The sequence below is a fragment of the Moschus berezovskii genome, chromosome 17, assembly GCF_049115385.1.
Source record: "Moschus berezovskii isolate FMDL1 chromosome 17, NW_MosBer_1.0, whole genome shotgun sequence".
Lineage (NCBI taxonomy): Eukaryota > Metazoa > Chordata > Mammalia > Artiodactyla > Moschidae > Moschus > Moschus berezovskii.
In genome coordinates, this window is record NC_142476.1 from 21,281,744 (window position 1) to 21,295,463 (window position 13,720).

Genomic DNA, 13,720 nt, shown 5'->3' on the forward strand with positions numbered 1-13,720 from the left:
GCAGGATAAAGTATAAGGAAAAAAGGATGATATAATGAAAGCCCACACTGAAAGCATTTAACATTTGATTTTAGTATTTCTTTGATTTGGCTAAAGCTATCTTATCAGTTGCTTTCCTATGTTTTAAAATACAGTAGACCCTTGAACAATGTGGGAGTTAGGGGCACCGACCCTCCACACCATCAAAAATCCAAACATAACTTTATAGTTTCCACATCTGTGTATTCAACCAACTACAAATCATGTAGTACTGTAGTACATATATAGTGAAAAAGAATCCCTATATAAGCGGATCCTTGCAGTTCAAATCTGCGTTGTTCAAAAGTCAACTGTACTGATTCTCAAACTCCTGGAGAATGAATAATCACCTGGAGAACGTGTCAGAAGTAAAAAACAGCTATACTGAGGTATAACTGTCATACAGTGAACTGCACATATTTAAAATATACAATTTGCTAAGTTCTGACATGTGTATCCCCTTGAAACCACCACCACAGTCAAGATAATAAACATAACCAGCACCCTAAAAGCTTCCTTATGTTCCCCTGTAATGTCCCCCCCAGCTCCTTCCAAACTGCTCTCTATCCCAGGCAACCACTCATCAAATTTTCTCCACTATATTCTAGTTTTCGTTTCCTAGAATTTTATATAAATGAAATCATATAGTACACATTCTTTTGTAAGAAGGGCAGAAGTTTTGATTCTCAACAGAGGTCTCTGGAATAAGGCCCAGAAATTAAGCACCTCACATGAAATGAATGCAGGGAATACATTAACCTTATTTTGAAAATTATTTTTTATTTTTACTTATTTATTTGGCTGTATTGGATGTCATGGGGCTCTCCAGTTGTGGCTTAGTTACCCCCAGGGCATATGGGATCTAAGTTCCTGACCAGGGAAGGAACCCGGGTCCCCTGCATTGCAAGCTGCATTCTTATCACTGGACCACCAGGGAAGTCCCTGGAAATTATTTTTTAAAGTAGCAAACATTAAGTAGTTAAAAATACTAAAAAGCTACATCCTCAGCTTAACTGACTTTGCATCCTGCGTGGTCTGCTATGTCAAAGTCTATGGCAGAAATAGTCTATTTATCTTACTGAGTAGAGAGCTTCATTATGGGGAAGTCTCAAACATGTTAAATACATACTGGGGAACATTTTGAGACATTGCTGACACACATCAGCATAAATGTACATATCAGGTAAAGATTAATGAGGTCATGTATGACCTTTCATTCATTAAAAAAATATTCATTAACTCCAACTAAATTACTTCTTATTATATGAGATATAATCATTATTACTTTGAATATTCATTTAAATGAGCAGGCTTCCCTATATTTTAATTCACTATTTAAAAAGTTCAACCACTAGCCTGAAAGGAATATTGTTACTATTTCACAATCAGCTATCAAAAACAAGTCTCCCAGTTAAATCTGTGTAGAGAAGAAAATGGTTTCTTAGCGCCACCTAATGATAAAGCCAAAAACCGAAATGTATAAATTTAGTTCAGTTGAGATCACTCACTCAGTCCTGTCCGACTCTTTGTGACCCCACGGACCGCAGCACGCCAGGCCTCCCTGTCCATCACCAACTTCCGGAGTTTACTCAAACTCATGTCCATCAAGTCGGTGATGCCATCCAACCATCTCATCCTGTCGTCCCCTTCTCCTCCCTCCTTCAGTCTTTCCCTGCATCAGGGTCTTTTCCAGTGAGTCAGTTCTTCGCATCAGGTGACCAAAGTATTGGAGTTTCAGCTTCAGTATCGGTCCTTCCAATGAATATTCAGGACTGATTTCCTTTAGGATGGACTGGTTGCATCTCCTTGCCGTCCAAGGGACTCGCAAGAGTCTTCTCCAACACCATAGCTCAAAAGCATCAATTATTCGGCGATCAGCTTTCTTTATAGTCCAACTCTCACAGCCATACATGACTATTGGAAAAACCATAGCCTTGACTAGACGGACCTTTGTTGGCAAAGTAATGTCTCTACTTTTTAATATTGTCTAAGTTGGTCATAACTTTTCTTCCAAGGAGCAAGCATCTTTTAATTTCAAGAGTGCAGTCACCATCTGCAGTGATTTTGGAGCCCAAAAAAATAAAGTCTGACACTGTTTCCCCATCCATTTCCCATGAAGTGATGGGACCAGATGCCATGATCTTTGTTTTCTGAACGTTGAGTTTTAAGCAACTTTTTCACTCTCCTCTTTCACTTTCATCAAGAGGCTCTTTAGTTCTTCTTCACTTTCTGCCATAAGTGAACCTCATCTGCATATCTGAGGTTACTGATGTTTCTCCCGGCAATCCTGATTGCAGCTTGTGCTTCCTCCAGCCCAGCGTTTCTCATGATGTACTCTGCATATAAGTTAAATAAGCAGGGTGACAATATACAGCCTTGACGTACTCCTTTCCCGATTTGGAACCAATCTGTTGTTCCATGTCCAGTTGTAACTGTTGCTTCCTGACCTGCATACAGATTTCTCAAGAGGCAGGTCAGGTGGTCTGGTATTCCCATCTCTTGAAGGCTTCTCCAGTTTATTGTGATCCACACAGTCAAAGGCTTTGGCACAGTCAATAAAGCAGAAATAGATGTTTTTCTGGAACTCTCTTGCTTTTTTGATGATCCAACAGATGTTTGCAATTTGATCTCTGGTTCCTCTGCGTTTCTAAATCCAGCCTGAACATCTGGAATTTCATGGTTCATGTACTGTTGAAGCCTGGTTTGGAGAATTTTGAGCATTACTTTGCTAGTGTGTGAGATGACTACAATTGTGTAGTAGTTTGAACATTTTTTGGCATTGCCTTTCTTTGGGATTGGAATGAAAACTGACCTTTTCCAGTCCTGTGGCCACTGCTGAGTTTTCCAAATTTGCTGGCATAAGTTTAAGCAGGCAAGAATTTGTCATTACTCTGGCATCCCCATTGGCTCAGGGGTAAGGAATTCACCTCAATGCAGGAGATGTGGGTTCAGTCCCTGGGTTGGGAAGATCCTCTGGAAAAGGAAATAGCAACCCACTCCAGTATTCTTGCCTGGGAAATCCCATGGACAGAGGAACCTGGTAGGCTATAGGGTCATAAAAAGCTGGATACAACTTAGCGACTAAACAAATATGTACTGGTTCGGCCAAAAGGTTTGTTTGGTTTTTTCTGTAACTGGCTCTAGTAGTGCTTAACTGTCTTTAATTTCATTCAAAACAATTCTGTTAAGAGTATACTATGACAGCTATCACACCAGTGTGTATTTTTAAAAACAGCTTATTAATTGGTGAATTTTTGAGTAGCCATTTTAATACTGACCATGGAAGAAGAAACCAACATTTTCAGCATATTATGCTTTATTATTTCAAGAAACATAAAAACACATCTGAAACACAAAAGAAAAATTTGTGCAGCGTATGGAGAAGATGCTGTGACCAACTGAACGTGTCAAAAGTAGTTTGTGAAGTTTCACACTGGAGTTTTCTAAAGGGACAATGCTCCACAGGTGGGTAGACCAATTGAAGTTGACCGCGATCAAATTGAGACATTAATCGATAACAGTCAACGTTACACCATGCAGAAGATAGTCAACATACTCCAAATCTAGCACTGAAAATCATTTGCACCAGCTCGGTTATGTTTATCACTTGATGTATAGGTTCCGCATAAGTTAATCAAAAAAAACCTTATTGAGCATATTTCCATATTTGATTCTCTAATGAAACATAATGAAAAATGTCCTGTTTTTAAAGCAAATTGTGACGGGAGATGAAAAGTGGATATTGTACAATAGTGTGAAATAGAAGAGATTATGAGGCAAGTGAAACACCACCAATCACACCAAAGGCTGGTCTTCATCCAAAGAAGGTTATGTTGTATACATAGTGGGACTGAAAGGGAGTCCTCTATTATGAGCTCCTTCCAGAAAACCAAACGATTCATTCCAACAATTGCTGCTTCCAAAACCAACTGAAGGCAGCAATAGGTGAAAAGTGTCTGGAATCAGTCAACAGAAAACACATCATCTTCCATCAAGGTAATACAAGACCACATGATTTTTTGATGACCAGACAAAAACCGTTACAGCTTGGCTGGGAAGTCCTGATTTCATCCACTATAGTCACCAGACACTGCACCTTCAGGTGTCCACTTATTTCAGTCTTTACAAAATTCTCTTAATGGAAAAAATTTCAGTTTCCTGGAAGACTGTAAAAGGTACCTGAACAGTTCTTTGCTTAAAAAGATAAAAAGTTTTGGGAAGATGGAATTATGAAGTTGCCTGAAAAATGGCAGAAGGTAGTGGAACAAAACTGAGTATGTTGTTCAGTGAAGTTCTTGGTGAAAATGAAAGACTGTCTTATTTTTTTACTTAAAAAAACCAAAGGAACTTTTGGCCAACCATACACTATGTGCCAAGCCAAGTACTGAAAACACGGTGATGAGAAAAATATATATATTCCCTGCTCTCAAGAAACTTACTTTTAAATTCTTTTTTAAAATATGTATTTATTTTTTGGCTGCGCCAGGGCACAGCTGCAGTCTGCGAGAGCTCTGACCTTCCTTCGGGCATGGGGGCAGCCCTCTCAGAGCAGAGGGGCGGGGAGAAAGCTGGTTTCACTGGTGTATTCATTCTTGCATTTGTTCACTCATTTGCACAACAATCTCAGTGAACAAAACACAAAAGCCTCTGCCCTTGTGAAACTTACTAACTGATTCTATGTATTAGATCAGATACAAACCCTATTAATTCTATCTTCTGAGCATCCCTTGAAGCCATCTTTTTCTCCTCTTTCTTAGGGTGGCCTTCACCGTCTTTGGCTGCGTTACTACGGTAACTTCCTAAGGTCTGAGAGGTTCTCCCCTGAATCTGTCCCTTCTCCAATTCGCCCCCGACACAGTCAGCGGTTAGATTCTAAAACACAGATTTTTTCTCGTTACAGTAGTGCACCCTTATCTGTGGTTTCGCTTCTGCAGTTTCAGTTACCCATGGTCAACCACAGTCTGAAAATAGTAAATGAAAAGTTCCAGAAGTAAACAATTCCTAAGTTGTAAAATGTGTGCCATTCTGAGTAGCATGATGAAATCTCAGGCTGTCCTGCTCCATCCCACCCAAGACATGAATCATCCCTTTGTCCAATCTATCCTGCCCATGAGTCATTTGGTAGCCACCTTGGTTATCGGATCCACTGTTGCAGTATCTCTGTGTCTGTGTTCAAGTAACCCTTATTTTACTCAATAACAGCCCCAAAGCACAAGAGTTGTGATGCTGGCAATTTAAACAGGGCAAAGAAGGGGTTACCTGGTGGCTCAGTGGTAAAGAATCTGCCTACCAACGCAGGCGACACAGATTCGATCCCTTGTCTGGGAAGATCCCACATGCTGTGGAGCAACTAAGCCCCCAACTATTGAGCCTGTGCTCTAGAGCCCACGAGCCACAACTACTGAAGCCTGAGCCCATGCTCTGCAACAAGGGAAGCCACCTCAAGGAGAAGCCCGCACACCACTAGAGAGTAGTCCCTGCTTGCTGCATCTATTGACAGAGAAAAACCCGTGGAGCATCAGAGACCCAACACAGCCAAAAACGATAAATGAATTTAAAAAAAAATCAAATATGGCAAAGAGAAGCTGTAAGGTGCTTCCATTAAGTGAAAAGGCAGAAGTCTGCAACTTAATAAGGAAAAAAATTGTAGGCTGAGATTGCTAAGATCTACGGTAAGAATAAATCTTCTATCCATGAAATTGTGAAGAAGAAAAAAGAAATTTGTGTTAGCTTTGTTGTCATTCCTCAAACTGCAAAGGTTACAGCCACAGTGCATGGTAAGTCTTTAGTTCAGACAGAAAAGGCATTAAATTTATACAGTAAGATATTCTGAGTGAGGGAAAGAGATCACATTCACATAATTTTCATTACAGACTATTATTATAATTGTTCTATTTTATTATTGTTGTTGTTAATCCCATTAAGGGATTAATCCCATTAAGTCTAATTTCTAAACTAAACTTTATCATAATTATGCACAGGATGGATAAACAATCGGAGAAGGCAATGGCAAGCCACTCCAGTACTCTTGCCTAAAAAGTCCCATGGATGGAGGAGCCTGGTAGGCTGCAGTCCGTGGGGTCGCTATGGGTCGGACACGACTGAGCGACTTCACTTTCACTTTTCACTTTCACACATTGGAGAAGGAAATGGCAACCCACTCCAGTGTTCTTGCCTGGAGAATCCCAGGGACGGGGGAGCCTGGTGGGCTTCCGTCTATGGGGTCACACAGAGTCGGACACGACTGAAGTGACTTAGCAGCAGCAGCACTGGGAACTATATTCAATATTCTGTGACAAACCATAATGAAAAAGAATATAGATATATGTATACTATTGAGTCACTTTGCTGTACAGAAGAACAGCAACATTGTAAACTAACTATACTTCAGTAAAATTTTTTTTAAAATAGTATACACAGGGTTTGGTACTATCTGAGATTTCAGGCACCGACTGAACATCCTGGATATATCCCCTTAAGGTAAGAGGGGACTATGGGGAGGTGGTTTCGGGATGATCAAAAGCATTACATACACTGTGCACTGATTTACAGGATAAAGTACATATTCCTCAGCATACACTACAGGGCTCTATGTGATTTGGTCCCAACCTGGCCTCATCTATCTCAATTCACTGCTGACATTTTCCAAACGTATCACTCCTTTGTGCCTTTAGGGCTTCCCTGATAGCTCAGTTGGTAAAGAATCCACCTGCAGTGCAGGAGACCCCGGTTTGATTCCTGAGTCGGGAAGATCCACTGGAGAAGGGACAGGCTACCCACTCCGGTATTCCGGCCTGGAGAATTCTTGTCGAGTCCACGGGGTGGCAAAGAGTCGGACATGACTGAGCGACTTTCACTTTGTGCCTTTGCACATGCTTTTTTCTTTGCTTCAAACGTCCTTCCAATCTCCTTTCTGTCTATACTTTAATTTATGAAATGCATTTAATAGCAACCTACTCTGTTATGTCTTCTCCCACTTCCTGAACAGTAATGTGTTTTTGTCTACTTCCTTCCTTTAATGATGAGTTCCTAAATGGTAAGAATCATATCTTTTCATTTATTTCCTGGAACTTGGTAGGGTGTCTGACATTTATTAAGTGCCCATGAAAGAAGTAAAACTGCAGTATTCTCAACTATTTCCCCTCAGAGTTGTAAGGGGGGGAAAGGGATAGAAAACATCCAGGTTTCAGCCATCCACTCATGCTGCCAACCTGTCAGAAAATACACATGTTGATCTATAAACTGACGAATCATATGCTAAAGGCAGTCTGGACTGAACAATACAGCAGTTCCAAACTGACTTCACAGAACAACAGTCACATAAACACTCAGGAAAGGCTGTCTAGTTTGAAAATACTCCTAGATGATTCTGATATGTTGCGTTTCCCCACTAATTGGCAATCACTCTGATAATAGTTGAAAAATCTGATGTTGCTTTTCCATTTTAATATGTAAACCACAAAGTGAACTCTGGGTGTCTTTGAAGAGGTAATTTTAATAATGTCAAAGAGTAGAGAATAAAGTCTTCTGGGCAAAGAATTATCTTAATGCTGAGAAGAAAAATTAGACCCACAGAGGATTACTTGACAGGGCTTGGAATAAGCTCAAAGGTTTAAGTGGTCAATCTTAACAGCTAGCAGAGACATCAGCCTACACTGGTCAGATTTCTGCACTATCACCACAGGGACCAACAAGGCACTCCAGTCCCCCTGTCAGGACAGCCCTTTTCCTGGACGTTGCTGGAGAATTCTGTCTCTCTTCCCACGCTGATCATTCTTTTTCTACTACATCTTTCTCCTTCCTATACTGGCCATTTTCTATTAAAACTTCTTTAAATATGTCACCTTCATTAGGTAGGGGGCAATCTAGTCTGCCCAGAGCAGCAAAATATTCTTTCTTTTTAAAGAGATTTCTGCAAATATTAAACTCATTCTTTATATGGTACTTATACAGTTTAACTTCACATTTCTAAGAGTATTTCACTATCTACTCAAAGGATCGCTTATAAAAATATAATTTGACTTATAAAGTATTAAGCATAGGAATTCTCTGGGCCTGCTTCTTCATCTCACGATAGTTCTATAGTATTTTCCAATAAGCTATCGACGAGGGTACTTTTGAAGACTGATCAAATGAAAGTCTTGTGGGAATGCCAGATAGTATATATAAAGGATCATGGTAACCACTATGTTGTTTGCCTCAGTGTATGACCTTAATAGTGTTCTAGATTAATTTTCTCTTTCCTTCCAGTAAAGGAACTCTGCCAGTAAAGAGGTGACATTGAAACAGGTAGGAATTCCCTGGTAGTCCAATGGTTAGGACTTCAAGTTTCCACTACAGGGGGCATGGGCTTGATCCCTGGTTGGGAACTAAGATCCTGGAAGGATTCTTCCATGTGACATGGCAGGAAATAAAATGGAACGGCTACAAAAATAACTCAGAAATGAATGACAGAGGGACAAAGTGAAGTCACATACCCATAAAGCAATTGTCTGAAGCTTCCTGCCATGCTTGCCCATTAATGCTGACATTCTCTTGCACAGCTGATTCGAAAGTCTGCAATAAAATCACAAAAATCAAGTCACTGAAAATAACTTTAAATACTGAATTCAAACATTTGGACAATTCAGATTTGTGATAGAGAATATAAAAAAAGTAGATGACTAGATTATTAGTATGCTTATGCTTTTGAATGAAGTGAGATTCCATTTCAATCATTTATTCTACCTACATTTTAGTTCCAACAGCCATTAAGCTACCCATGAGAAAATGTGATGATAAGTTTTACAATATTGGTGCAAACAAAAAAATTTACTTCTTAAATGAAAGGAAAGTAAAAGTGAAGTCGCTCAGTCGTGTCTGACTCTTTGTGACCCCATGGACTGTAGCCTACCAGGCTCCTCTGTCCATGGGATTTTCCAGGCAAGGGTACTGGAGTGGATTGCCATTTCCTTCTCCAGGGGATCTTCCCAACCCAGGGATCAAACCTGGGTCTCCCACATTGTAGACAGATGCTTTACCGTCTGAGCCACCAGGGAAGTAAATGAAAGGGAAACAAGCTAACAAATTGGGCTCAAATGAATCTCAAGGGTATAAGTAACACATTTGCTGCTGAATGAGGGTCAGTGTTAACAAGTGGAAAAATACACAGGCTTAAAAGAAAGTGAAATTAATTTCTACTTTACAACGAATTATATTTTGGTGGGGGGGTGGGGAGGGACTGCCTGGGTCTTAGTTGCAGCACGCAGGATTTTCGTTGCGTCACTGGAGATCTTTCACTATGGTAGACGGATTTACACAGACTCTCTAGTTGTGGCACTTGGGATCAGTGTTTCGGTGCTTGGGCTTAGTTACTCTACAGCATGTGAGTTCTTCCCGCACTGGGGGTTGACCCATACCCCTTGCATTGAAAGGCAGATTCTTAACCACTGGACCACCAGGAAAGTCCTAGGACTCTTTTTTTTTTTTGAGATGTACTTTGAAGTATGTAATGATAAAATGACATTAGAGATGCAATTTGCTTTAAAATAAGAAGTATAACATATTTTTGATAACTGCTAAATTTGGTGATAGACATATATATGTTCACTGTTCTATTTTTTGTAACGTTGAAAATGTTCTTAATACATTAAAAAGTAAAAAACTAGAGAAATTTGATGGTATCATCCAAATTTTAAATGCACATTCCCTATAAGCTAACAATTTCATGTCTATCAATATAACCTAAAGGACCATTCTCATAAAAACATAAAGAAGATAAACTGAGAATGCTTATTTCAGTTCTGTTTGAAATTATGGAATAATGAGGGGAAATATCTAAATTCAAAATTAGGAAAATGGCTAAATACACAATATACCCATATCATACAATACTAAAAGAATACTAAAAGAGATGTACATAAAAGTACATCTGTATATAACATTAACAAATAATAATCAAAGACATATTCAGTTTTTTAAACAAAAAGCAGGATGTTAATTCATCAGCATGACACTGTTAGTATTAAAAAAAAAAAAAAAAAAACTTTTAAAAACAGAGAGACAGCTTTCATGCCAAAAAAAGGTGGATTATATCCTCCAAAATAGTAAGTTATTTCCAAGAAGGAAGAGGGATAGTGGAGAGGAATTCAAAGATTTTTGCTTTATGCTATTTTTCATAAAGAGAATACATTTCATATAATTAAAAATAAGCTTAAAATTACCCTTTGATTTAAAAATAAATTTTAAAAAAAGGAAAAAATAAGCTTAAATCAAATGATGACTGATAATTATGAGTTAGAGTATGTATTCTATACTTTAAAGATTTTTATAAAGTAAAATCCTTACTCTATCCAGTTCTATTCAAGAATTATCCAGTAATGTAAATTCTTTTTGATATTCATTGAATAGTTGTAACAATTTTTTTAATGTTATTTTATTAATTATTAGAGAAATGCAAATCAAAACTACAGTGAGGTATCACCTCACACCAGTCAGAATGGCCATCATTAAAAAGTCTACAAACAATAAATTCTGGAGAGAATGTACTGCACTGTTGGTGGGAATGCAAATTGATACAGACACTGTGGAGAACAATATGGAGGCTCCTTAAAAAACTAGGAATAAAACTATCATATGACCCAGCAATCCTACTACTGGGCATATATTCTGAGTAAACCATAATTCGAAACCACACATGTACCTCAATATTCACTGCAGCACTATTTACAATAGACAGGACATGGAAACAACCTAGGCGTCCACTGACAGATGAAAGGATAAAGAAGTTATGGTACATATATACAGCGGAGTATTGCTGCTGCTAAGTCACTTCAGTCGTGTCCGACTCTGTGCGACCCCATAGACGGCAGCCCACCAGGCTCCCCCGTCCCTGGGATTCTCCAGGCAAGAACACTGGAGTGGGCTGCCATTACTCAGCCATAAAACCAAACAAATTTGAGTCAGCTGAACTGAGGCAGATGAACCCAGAGCCTGTCATACAAGTGAAGCGAGTCAGAAATGAAAAATAAGTATCATATATTAACGCACATATATGGAATCTAGAAAAATATGGATCTGCAGGGCAGGAATAAAGACACACGTAGAGAATGGACCTGTGGACACAGCAAGGGAAGGAGAGGGTGGGATGAACCGAGAGTGCAGCACTGACATACGTACCCTGCCATGTGTAAACAAACAGCTGGCTAAAAATCCACCTGGCCAATGCAGGGAACATGGGTTCAATCCCTGGTCTGGGAGGATCTCACATGCCCTAGAAGCTGCTATATAACACAGAGAGTTCAGCCTGGTGCTCTGTGACTACCAAGAGGGGTGGGAAGGCAGGGGTGTGGTGTGGTGGGGTAAGGGGGTGGGAGGGAGATTTGAGAGGGAGGGGATATATGTATACTTATGGCTGATTCACGTTGCTGTACAGCAGAAACCAACACATTGTAAAGCAATTATCCTCCAATTAAAAAAAAATTCTGTGGTAGCTGAATAATGGCCCCCAGTGCATTCTAGTTCCCAGAACTTGTGAATATGTCATCTCATATGGAAAAAGGGGGGGATTTTGCTGGTTGTGATAAATAAAGGAACATGAGAAGTGAACAATGTGCTGGATTATTCAGGTGGGCTCAATGTTATCACAAGGGTCCATACAAAAAAAAGGGCAGGAGTGTCAAAATCAGAGGGAAGGGATGTGTGAGCAGAAGTCAGAGCTCTGAAGAGGAAGGAAGGAGCCACGAGTCAAGAAGTGCAGCCCCCAAGAGCTGGGAAAGGCAAGGGCAGGGATACACCCAAGAGCCTCCAGAAGAAATGCAGTCCTGCCAGCACCCTTACTTTCGGACTTCTGCCCTCCAGAACTGTCAGATAATACCTTTGATTCACTGTAAGCCACTCAGGGTGGCAACTTGCTACATCAACGATAGGAAATGAATACGCTGTCCACATCCTCTCTCTGCTGGTTTTGGATTGTTATTTTCAATCTCTGTCCCTAGCCCACTACCCACACCCATTATGAATAAATTAAAATATTAAAAGAAAAAAATACACAGGACTTTCCTAATGGCTCAGTGGATAAGAATCCGCCTGCCAATTCAGGGGACACAGATTTGATTCCTGGTCTGGGAAGATTCCACATGCTGTGGGGTAACTAAGCCAGTGTACCTCGAGTCTGTGTTCTGCAACAAGAGAAGCCACTGCCACGAGAAACCCGCCTGCCACAACGAGAGAAAGCCTGGGCACAGAAATGAAGACTCAGTGCAGCCAAAATTAACTTACTAACTTATGAAAGCCTTAAATAAAAAGTCTACAAATTATAAATGCTACCCTCTTTCATGATTGGTGGGAATGTAAACTGATACAGCCACTATGGAAAACAGCATGGAATTTCCTCAAAAAATTAAGAACTGCCATATGATCTGCATCCTACTCCTGGGCATATACCTGGGGAAAAGTACTAAATAAAATTTGAAAAGCTATGCAGGACTTCCCTGGTGGTCCAGCGGTTAAAAACCTGCCCACCAATGCAGGGGACAATGAGTTCAGTCCCTGGTCTGGGACGATCCCACGGGCCATGAGGCAACCAAGTCCGTGCACCACAGCTACGGAGCTTATGCTCTAGAATCGAGGAACTGCAACTACTGAGCCCACACACCACAACCACTGGAGCCCGCACGCCCAGAGCCAGTGACATCACCACAAGGAGAACTCCGACCATGGCAACTAAAGAGCAGCTCCCACTTGCCACAACCAGAGAAAGTCCTTGCGCAGCAACGAAGATCCAGCCAAAAATAAAAATAAATTAATTAAAAAAAAAAAAGGTATGCATCCCAATGTTCACTGCAGCACTATTTACAATAACCAAGACATGGAAACAACCTCGATGTCCATCAACAGATGAAGCATAAAGATGTGGTACACATATACAATGGAATATTCCTCAATCGTAAAAAGATGAAATAAAGCCATTTACTGCAACGTGGATAGGCCTGGAGATTATCATATTAAAGTGAAGGAAGTCTGATAGAGAAAGATATAAGGTATCACGTATATGTAGAATCTAAAATATGACTCAGAAGAACATGTCTATGAAACAAAGTCACAGACATAAAGAAGAGACTTGTGGGTACAAAGGGGGAGGTGGATGGGGGAAGGATGGATTAGAAGTTTAAGATTAGTAGATGCAAACTTTTACATGTAAAATGGATAAACAAGGTCCTAATGTACATCACAGAGAACTACGTTCAATATTCTGTGATAAACCATAACGGAAAAGAAAGCATATATAACAATCATTTCGCTATACAGTAGAAATTAATACATTGTAAATCAACTATACATCAATAAAATTAATTTTTCAAAAAACTATCACAAGAAAATGTTACTATATTACATGGTTTTAGATAAAGAGATGTCAACATTACTGAAGCCTCTACTTTTTATCTCTTTTCTTAATTAAAATACAAGTGAATTCCCTTGGTAGTTTAAGTCTTCACATCTTTTATCTTCTAATTTACTTTCTCATCCATTAATAAGGTATAATTGATAAAGCCAAGTTCCTCTTTTCCTGTAAAGAGAATTAATGTTCTAAGTACCTTTGCATTTCCTGGAAAGGGTTTGTGTAAATTCTAAGATCATTACACAAAGAAACAAGTCTTCTCCCATGAAACTGCTACTAAAAAAATGTCCTCAGGTATGTCTCTACCCTTCCTTTGCTAGCAAG

At 39.6% G+C, this 13,720-nt stretch overlaps 1 protein-coding gene across 1 annotated transcript in view; it reads right to left on the reverse strand.

Annotated features, from left to right (window-relative positions):
• The window catches only part of NSL1 (NSL1 component of MIS12 kinetochore complex), a 37,659-nt gene that overhangs the window by 22,712 nt on the left and 1,227 nt on the right, over positions 1-13,720 (reverse strand). The window contains exon 2 of the mRNA XM_055419056.2: positions 8,496-8,574. Coding sequence (XP_055275031.2) covers positions 8,496-8,574 — 79 coding nt within the window. The remainder of the gene's footprint in view (positions 1-8,495; positions 8,575-13,720) is intronic.